The sequence below is a fragment of the Chelonoidis abingdonii genome, chromosome 23 (genome assembly GCF_003597395.2).
Source record: "Chelonoidis abingdonii isolate Lonesome George chromosome 23, CheloAbing_2.0, whole genome shotgun sequence".
Lineage (NCBI taxonomy): Eukaryota > Metazoa > Chordata > Testudines > Testudinidae > Chelonoidis > Chelonoidis abingdonii.
Window position 1 is genome coordinate 17,617,892 of NC_133791.1, and position 9,895 is coordinate 17,627,786.

Here is a 9,895-nt window from a genome sequence, read left to right on the forward strand (position 1 = left end):
CACCCATCCATCTCTCTTGAAGAGCTTGGACATCCGAGAGGCCTAGGACGGGCTAGGGACCAGACTCCAGCTTGGCTTGGTTGTGAAACGCTACTCCGTCTGCTGGCTCTTTGTTGCCCATGTGAAGTGCCCTGAGGGGGCCACATTTCTGGGGCGTCCACAGGACAAAGCCCACCCAGTGGCCGGCAATCTCAGCTGCGGGGCCAAGGAGCGAATGGGCCATGAAGACCGAGCTCCTCTTTTGGGCCGGAGGGGTGGGGGGACAGGTCGCAGGGCAGCGTGGGGGAAGCCTGCACTGCTGTTAGCCTGGCAGTGCCACAGCGCTGCCTCCTTGGGCATCTGGAGTGGGTGTGGTTAACATGACAAGGGGCTTTCTTGAGCCCCCACACTGGGCAGCATGAGGCCCCCCCCTTACACAGCAGAGCCCCCGGGCTGTACCATTGCAGCCAGCCTGGTATATGCTCTGGGTTGTCTGGCGGGTAATGAACGAGGTGCTCTGGGATGGTCTGACCTGTGTGTCCGTTCTCAAAGGAGGAGACAAGGGGATGCTCCCTGTCCAGCCAGGGATTTATGGGAGAGCTCCCTGCCCGCAGGTGGGCTCTGGGCAGCTCTCCACAGCACCAGGTCCGCGCCAAGCTGGGAGGTCACCCCCTTAACTGCAACAAATGGCCCAGAGCTAGCTGCGTTCGCCTTGCCAGCACGTGGGAGGCGGGTGCCTCTGATCTGCAGGCCACATCTCTCACCCTTCGTGCGCCTTCCCTCGGCAGGTCATGAAAGCCATCAATGAAGGCTTCCGACTGCCCGCCCCCATGGAGTGCCCCTCTGCCATCTACCAGCTGATGATGCAGTGCTGGCAGCAGGAGAGGAGCCGCCGGCCCAAGTTCAATGACATCGTCAGCATCCTCGACAAGCTCATCCGGGCCCCTGAGTCGCTCAAGACCATGGCGGACTTCGACCCCCGGTAGGCAGCTGGCCACCAGCCCTCTCCGCATGCCCCTTGTCCGGAGCCCACCCGCCAAGCCCTGGCCCCGGCTCAGCCAGGGATTCCTCTGGGTGGAGAGGGGTTTGCAAACCAGGGCAGCAGGAAGCAGCTGGTCCGAGCCACCTCTGCTTCCTGATGACAAGACATGGCGCCGTGTGCAGCTGGCACCATTGAATAGGGGCCTGGCAGCAGGGGCTCAGGCAGGGCTGGCCCAGAGGCAGGGCTGCTGGCTATACGGGAGAGTGTTTCTGCAGGGCCATGGCCTGCAGGGGGTGGGCACCGCAACAGGAGCTGGGAAAACAAGAGCGGGCTGGGTGCAGCATGCCAGCGTGCCTGAGCGCTTTGTGGCGCTGGCAGGAGGCTGCTGCAGGGAGGTGAAGACCTGGGCTCCTCGGGGTCGGGGCATCCTCGCTGGGAATTCCAGATGGTGCTAACGGAAGGGGCTGCCAGCTGGCTGGTGCCCAGGGGCAGGGCTCGGACCATGCGTAGGGGACGCAGGGCTGAACCCAGCTCTCGAGCCAACAGGGCCACGCCAAGGCCGAATTCGGGGCAGGCCCATGGGGCAGCAGACATGGTCATGGGGAGCACAGACTGGCCGGGGCTGGAACCCTCCCACTGTAGCGCACAAGCAGGCTGCCAGGGCTCCCCCGTGGCATCTCTCCCCCATCGCACCCCCAGGGATCTCCTTGAAGCCGAGCCCCTGGGAAAGATGTGAAGCAGCTGGGCCCAGCGAGCCCCCACCAGACTAACAATGAACAATAATTAAAAATCATTTAGCACTGACCCAGCCCTTTACCGATACGATGCAATTAACCCTCCCAGCCGCCTTGCCCCATGGAGTGGGGATTTGTTCCCCCCACCTTCCTCTGACAGATGGGGAAACTGAGGCACAGATCAAGCTCTTTATCCAAGGTCACCCAGCAAGCTGGTGGCGGTGCTGGGTTAGAATATCAGGGATCCTGGCTCCCAGCCCTGTGCTCAGTCCATTGGAGCATGCCATCCACTCATCAGCCCTGACATGTCAACGCCTTCTCCCACGGGGTTTGATGCCTTTGAGATGAAAGGGACGCGTGGCGAGGGGGTGGAAGCATGCCATACCTTGGGAATGGGAGGTGTGATGCTCCCTGCAGAAGGGGTGCTGGGGGAAGGGGTGTGCTTTACTCATGTGGCTCATGGAGGAAGGAGAAGTGACCTGTGTTGGGTGTCTTCCCCCTTGGTCTAACTGCCCAGGGTGTTGGATAGAGGAATCCATCCCCACCCAGCTGCTGCCCTGCCCTGGGGAGATGGGACACTAATGTCTGGGGGCTTTGTGTCCTTGCAGGGTGTCCATCCGCCTGCCCAGCACCAGTGGCTCGGAGGGCCTTCCCTTCAGGACCGTCTCCGAGTGGCTGGACTCCATCAAGATGAACCAGTACACGGAGAACTTCCTGTCGAGCGGCTACAACGCCATTGAGAAAGTGGTGCAGATGAGCAACAAGTGAGTCACACTGCCCCCTCCGCTGTCTTTGTCTCACGTCTCACCCGCTCGCTGGCAGGCCCCGCTTCTGAGGGCTTCCAGGGCAGGGCCTGGGGCTGATCCGGGCACCCTCCCGCCCGTGCGGATCTGATTGCTCATCACAGGCCCTGTCCTTCACTGGGGGCAGACTCTGGCTCCGCAGGCAGATACATGCACTGGCTTCCCAAATGGGCTGCTTAGTGTCTTGCCAGGGCAGGGCAGGTCCTGGCCATTCCAGCACTGGTCAGGGTAGAGGGGCTGCAGCAGGCGGCTACCCCGAGCTGGATTGTCTCTGCTTGTGGCACTCGGAAAGGAGTCAGATCACTGGGCTGAGTCCTGGGTGTGGGGGAGAGAGCTCTGACCCGGGGGCAGCACTGGGCCTGGCACCAGAGACCTCCATGGGCTGGTACGTAGGGCCTGATGCCCACTGAGCTGCTCTTCCTACCTCCAGGGCTGTGCTGTCCCTTTTCCCCTGGTTCCCTGCCAGTGTCATTCTCCTGCCTTTGTCAACAGCTGGCATCACCTCCCCCCGAGTCCTGTCTGCTTTCTGCCCAAGGAGGGCAGGATCCCATCAGCTGTCCCTGATCAGATAGCGGGGGCACCTGCTAGCTCCCTGCCCCCGGAGTTTCATCTTTCTCCTGTTCTCCCAGCTCCGGCTGGCCCCAGAAGAGGGAGGCCGGGCCTGGAGATCTGAGCCCAGAGCTGCTGTGTGGCACTGCATGGTGCTAACCACTGCCCCCTCCCTGCTCTGCGTCGGCCCCGTCCCGGCTGGGCCAGGCACGGGTGAGGTGCCAGGGGCCGAGGCGGGGGAATGGAGCCGCCCTTTGGGCTCTCTCTTTCCTTGGAGTTAGTGGTTTGGGCTCAGTTTTGCCCCCTCTGCCTTCCCTGCTCCCAATCCCACAGCCTGAGGGTCTGAGTTCCTGGCAGAGCCGTGGGAAGCTGCGTCCCTCTCCGCGCTGGGACCCTGCTCAGTCACCCAGAAGGGAGAAGTGCTGTAATCTCCCCCCTGCTCCCTCCCAGGCGCTCTTGGAAGGAGGGGGGGGCTCTTTTCCTTTCCTCCCCTCTCCAAATCCTCATCGCCCAGGAAATACCAACACCCCAAGCCCTGTAGCATAAATATAGCCTGTGTAAGCAGCAGGGCTGGCTGGCTGCTGGACTAGGCTGGGAATGTTTTTTGTACACCCCAGGGACGGGGATGGGGGTGAGCATCCGGGGGTAGCTGCAGAACATCATGTTCCCTAAACAAAGCTGGCTCAGCTAGGCCCCAGGGAATTCTCCTCTGCCGCCCAGCCTGGCGAGCCTTTGCCTGCAGTATGCCTGATCTAAATGCAGAGGAGGCAGTGTGTCCTAGTGGCCAGGGCACTAGAGTAGCACTCAGAAAACCTGGGCTCTATTCCCAGTTCTGCCACCAGCCTGCTGGGCAAGCCCCTGCCCCCGGTGCCTCAGTTTCCGTTTCTACCCTAAGCTGTTCAGGACAAGGGCTGAGTGAGGTGCTTGGATTTCTGTTGGGGCCTCTCGGTGTTCCTGGGCTGCCAGCAGGGCTGAGGGAGTTTGGCTATTTCCAAGGCTGGAAGGCAGACTAGCTGGCCTGTCCCTCAATGTCTATAGGGAGGCAGCATGGTCTAGTGGCTAGAGCATAGCACTGTGCGGGTGGGGGTTGGATCTGATTCCTGGCTCCGCCATGCCTGTGACCACTGACAAAGCCGCGCCCGCCCACCTGGTTCCCCAATGAGGACAAAGCTCCCTTTGTGAAGCGCCTGGAGACATGCGGTGGAGCTGAACGAGACTAATTGTCCTTGTTAATTCCCCGTGGAGGTGTGTGGAGCTGCCTGTTTTCTCCACTGGCCTTGCCCTAGCCCACAAGGTGGCTCCGCGATGTCTCAAGAGGTGGTGCCGATCTGAACACGCACCTTGTAATTAACTGGCTTTACAGGGAAACAAGGGGAGAGGCTCATTAACAGACATGCTGTCCTGCCCTCCCCTTATTGTTCAAGCGCTGGGGCTGCCAAGAGGAAGCTGTGTCAGGACAGGGCATGAGGAAGATTCTCCAGGCTCCAGCTGGGAACATGGGGCCTCCCCCAGAGCTCACTGGAGGCTGGGAGTCTTTCCCTTGGCTTCACTAGCTTTGGATCGGGCCATCGGCAGTTGTCCTAAGGGAAGGATCAGGCTGGGTCGCGGGGGGAAGGAGAAGACGAGAGAGGGACGGGGAAGGAGAAAGGGCAGGGGGAGATCGTGACGACGCAGGGTGGCTGCCAGTCTTCAGTGGTGGTCACAAGAGGTGCAGGTGGCTCCTTGGTCCTGAAGCCAGTTCAACACCATCTGCTGCATAGTTTAGGGCAGCCTCAAGGCTGCTCTCAGCTCTGCGGTGGGTAATGCACCAGACAGGGGTGGCAGGGGCACAGCCGCCCTCCAGCCATGCCCCCTTTCTCTGGCCGCACCCCACACGCTCAGGCTGCTAGGTCGGATTTCATGGCCGCTTGGTAAATGCAGGCTGAGTCCTTCTCCCCTTGTGGATAGCAGTTCAAACCAGCTTGGACTGGAAGGACGGCCCTCCTCCAGGCCTGGCATTCACGCATCATGGTAGCGGCTGGGCCCTGCTGACATATCCCTTTGCCTTTCTGTTCTGCAGCGACATTAAGAAAATCGGGGTGCGTCTGCCGGGTCACCAGAAACGCATTGCCTACAGCCTGCTGGGCCTGAAGGAGCAGGTGAGCACGGTTGGCATCCCGATCTGAGCAGGAGCCAGCCCCAGCCCAGGCAGCCTGGCCGCCTGCGTGGAGAAGGAATCGCTGCGGGAAAGAAAGCAACGCTCAGCAGCTGTGCAAACCGGGAAATACTTGAAGTGGAGAATTGAAGTGCCCTTCGCATCGTCCCCTAGCCAAGAGCCTCTGAGGACACTGACCGGCTGGATGGCGGTGTCCAGATCGGAGTCAGCCAGTCTCTCGTGCCAATTATACCTGCACAGCAGTTAGTTTTATTTATTGCTGATATTATTGTGATTAGTATTGGGTGATCTCTTGCGTCCCTAGAAACTGCAACCGCTGCTGTGCAATGGTAGCTGGCTCCAGGGGGAGGCGCTAGGCTGCAGCCTGTTCTGAAGGACCGCCCTCCTTGGGTTTGGCCGGGGCACCAGCTGCCATCCTTGGAAAGCTCCAACTGTCTTGCATGCAGCCTCGTGGCCGGATGTCGGGCAGGTTCTGTGCTTGCAGAGGAGGCCCATGGCGAACTCTTCCTCCACCTGCTGCTTGCACGAGACTGGCCAAAGCAGAGCGGGGCTCCTTGGGCTTGTCTTTCGTTCCCTGCTGGGCTGACCCTCTCCTGAGCGGCAGGAGTATGTGGATTTTCCAGAACGGCCTCCATTTCTAAGCAGAGGGTAAGCCGGGACTTTGCTGTGACAAAGCAACACTGATTTTTCCTTTGCTCTTTATAAGAGGATGAAGATTTATAGTCAATAAAACGATGCAGTTTAAACTTCAAGATAACCAAGTTTCCAGGTGCGGGGAACTCGCATCTTGGCCAGGGTGACCCAAAGCCTGGCTCGATCCTTTCCTTTTGCTGGGCACTGAGACACCGCGCCAGCGTGTTTGCTTTTTAAGCAACTGGCTGTATGAAGAACCTTTTGCTGAGTAGTTTTTTTCCTTGTCAGTGCCACAAGAGAAGGGCAGATGCCAGTGCCTTAAATTTGACATTTCTCTGGTAGCGAGTGGAGTAGATGATGGTTGTTAGCTGTGCCTGAGGTCATGTAAACCATTTTCCTTCTCTCTATTTATTCTTCCACTCCGCTCCCCACCCTGTGCGCTGTTGTGTTTCGCTAGACGCCCTCTGCTAGTCTGTCAGTGTTCACTTTTTTGTAATGTAATTTATTATATTTTTTTATATTTATTGATGGAAATCAAAGGCCTTTTGCCTTTTCTCAAAATTGCTGTTAAGATTAAAACCGCCGACAGCCCAATGGAATTGAGTTTGCTCGTGGGTTCCAGGAAAATTTGTTCTGCGATTTTTAATAAAATGTGCGGGTTTTTTTTAAATACTTTCCACTGAGCATGCACTCTTGTGTGGAGCAGGGGACATGCAGGTTCACTTTATTGTTTGCACAACATTTGGAGAATCGACACGGTAATACATAATGACCCATTGCTTGGGTCATTGGCTGGAATTGACTCCACAGCCTCTAGATTCAATGCAGAGACCTTCGCTGCCTCAGCTAATTTACTAAAGCACGTGATATTCCTTTCAATAGGACTTAAATACTTGTTGACGTTGAACATGTGTGTTAAGGGAGCTTTTCAAAGGCATAAGCCCAGCTATTGAACCAGCTGGATTTCTGGCCCAGATGCAGGGAATAGATGGATGGCGAGAAACAAGGGGTGCAGAGGAATTCTGGGGAGGCGCTGGGAGACAAGCCGCGCTCGAGTGGAGCTGGCCTGTGTCCACATTACAGAGCGGTCCCCTTAGCAACTGCTGAGTTGGGCTCACTCCGATATTGCCCTGCGCTCCCGCTCTGGCCGGTCACCTCAAATTAACAGCAGCCTCTCAGGTAACGCTGCCGTGCAGACAAGCTGACCTGCCCGCGGTGCATTGGGCATTGGACCCCAAGCCGGGAGCAGTTGCTGGGGGATGCCCACTCTGAGAAGGGGGATGGGGGGCACACACCACAGACTTGGGGCTTGTCGACACCCAAAACCTGTATCCCTTGGATTGAACCTGGCTCATTAAAGCAGTACAATCCCCTGCTGGTGTGGATGCAGAAGCTGATAGAAAGGTACTGATAACCAGTACAGCTAGTCCCAGCTAGGGAGGGGTATAAGCTACCCTGGCATAAAGCACTTTTTTACCGGTTTAACTGCATCCACACAAGGAGTTGTACTGGTAGAACTATGAGCAAAAATCACCCCACCCCCAGCCCACTAGGACAAAATCTCTGCCTTGTCCACATGGGGTGATTCGCTTTCTGGGGTGTGATTTTGAAAGCACACAGAGGGGTTGTGCATTAATTGGTCCGTGGAGCCTCTCCTGGTGTGCGCTAAAGGTTCCCTGGTGCGCTTTAATGCAGCGCTGTTTCAAACTGCAGTACGTTACAGTGCGTCAGTGGGCTCTACACTGCCCAGTTCATGCCCAGCGTAGGAAACCACACCGGCGGAGCGCATTACTCCACCACTGCCGATGTGGGACCTGCTCCCTCCTGGCTGCAGAAGCTTGTCCCGAGCTGCTGAGCTCCCCAGCAGGTCAAATCGTCGGGCCAGCCGGTGCCAGGTTCAGTTGTTGCTGCCAGCTTAGCCATGTGTATTGGGGGCTCTGAGGCCTTCACTCAGCCCAGCTGGGTGGTCAGACACCTCCGAGGTGCGACTCCCATTGGCGAGTCGCTCTTCAGACCAAATGAGAAAAGGCCAATAAAAGTTTGGGTCTGGACAGAGGCCCGGTGGCATGGAGAATCCATTGCCCACCCCTCTGCACAGCTCAGGTGAGGCCCCCCGTGCAGTTGTGTGCCCACCAGGGCCGTGTTTTCCGGAGCCATGCACCTTGCGTGTCTGGCGCCATGCAGAGAGGCATCTGTGGGTTGCTCCGTGGGAACATGTCTGTGCTCGCAGGAGCAAATTGGCACTGCTAGCCGCCCGAGCCAGTTCTTAGGCCGTTAGTCGGGATTTTACAGAGGCGGCCGAAGGAGATTTATTTGCGTGGCCGAGCCCGGCTTAGTCAGCAGCGTCCTCCTGAGATTGCAAAACTGCCTAGGAAGGATTGCGTTAAAGCCTCTGCTTATGAATCGCTCCAGCCCGGCTCGGAAGCTGAATGCTCCTAAAGAAACAAGCCAGGCTTTGCGCATGAGGACCCAGCCGAGGGCCTGTTCCCATAAGGACGGCTCCCAAATGACAGGAACAAGATGAAACTGGAGGGGCAAAGGGCAGAGCTGGGGTCAGCGCATGGGAAAGCATTTCCCCCGCACAGAGGCATATGCAGCCTCCCGGAGAGAGCCTGTTTCCTCGCAGAGTTCTGGCAGCGATTCGTGGCAAAGGCCGACTATGATGTCAGTAGTTTAATGGCAAATTAAACAGCACAAAGGGACCAATCGATTAACCCATAAGCTTCCAGGGCCAATAAACAGAAACAGGAACTGGCAGTTGAGGCTGTGGGGTCCTAGTCCCAATTCAGGCCCTGATCCTCAAAGGTATTTGAGGTGCCTAACTCCCATTGAAGTCCATGGGAGTTAGGCACTTCCTTTGAGGATCAAGCCCTCTGCCCCTGACCGCGGGCAAGTCGGTTAATGGCTCTGCACTACTGCCTTCCTTTCAAAGGGGCCACGCTGTGGTTCTACCCGAAGCTGATCCAGCCGAGCTGAGGCAAGCACAGTGGTTGCAGGCGGATGTGCTCTCTCCAAACCAATGTCTGCATGAAAGCAAGCCGGAATGTAACCTCGGAGCGCTTGCCAACAGCTCTCAAGCGAGTGTCCCTTGGCCCAGAGGAGCTGCATATTTCACAAAGTCCCGGCCCTGCCTGTTAACCATAAGCAATTCAATTAGGCTCGGATTCCACCTTTAAATTGAAGCCCGGTTCAGAAATGGAAACCGAGCAGCGCTGGCCTCGGAGCATCGTTCCCTAACGGTGTCGGGTCACGCGCACTGGCATCACCCCCAAGCATCTTCCCTGTGCGTCGTATCATGTTTTAAAACCCAACTGTCTCGTCCAGTCATGGTCAGCAAAGTGCCGCGAGGATTTGCTTGGGATAAATGCTGGGTTCAGCATTCAGTGATTGTTCTGATCTCTGGCTTCCGGGAGTCTGGGCCTCTCTGCAAACAGGGAGGGAGGTTAAGGACGGATCAACACGCCTCTTTTTCACTCCTTCAAAGTGAAACAAGAAAGAAATCCATAGTCCTCCCAATAATGCAGGGAGAGGGGAGAAGGCCCTTAAAGAAAGACGTTTATATTGAAAGAGGAACCCAACCCACAGGCTGTTCTATAGATCCGCGGATGGTCAAATCCGAAGGGACCCTCATGGTCATCTAGCCCAGCCTCCTGCATACAGGAGGACCCTCAACCGGCGATTCCTGCAGGAATCGGTTGAGCTAGAGTGGATCCAGTGCTGATTTAAAGCTGTCCCGTGACAGAGTTGCCATGAGCCGCCTGGGGCAATTGGCCCGGTGGTGACTTACACTCACCAGAAATGTGCACGTTAGCTCCAGTCTGAATTCAACTCCCTGGCACTGGAGCTCGTTCCCCCCTTGCCAGCTGAGTCTCCTGGGCCGGGCCGCCCGGGGGGGGGGGCAAGTGGATCAATTTGCCTCAGGCCCCGCAGGGGCCCCCACAAGAATTTTTCAGGGCCCCTGGAGCGGGGTTCTTCACTCGCTCTGGGGCCCCTGGAAAACTCTCGCAGGGCCTGGGGCCCTGGAGCTTCTTCTGCTCCAGGTCTTCGGCGGTAATTCGGC

General features: G+C 57.5%; 1 protein-coding gene across 1 annotated transcript in view; it reads left to right on the top strand.

Annotated features, from left to right (window-relative positions):
• EPHA2 (EPH receptor A2) overlaps positions 1-6,024 on the top strand; it is a 34,707-nt gene extending 28,683 nt beyond the window's left edge. Inside the window, exons 15-17 of the mRNA XM_032787592.2 lie at positions 768-961; positions 2,304-2,459; positions 5,107-6,024. Coding sequence (XP_032643483.1) covers positions 768-961; positions 2,304-2,459; positions 5,107-5,212 — 456 coding nt within the window. The 3' untranslated portion in view covers positions 5,213-6,024. The remainder of the gene's footprint in view (positions 1-767; positions 962-2,303; positions 2,460-5,106) is intronic.
• The last annotated feature ends 3,871 nt before the right edge of the window (positions 6,025-9,895 follow it).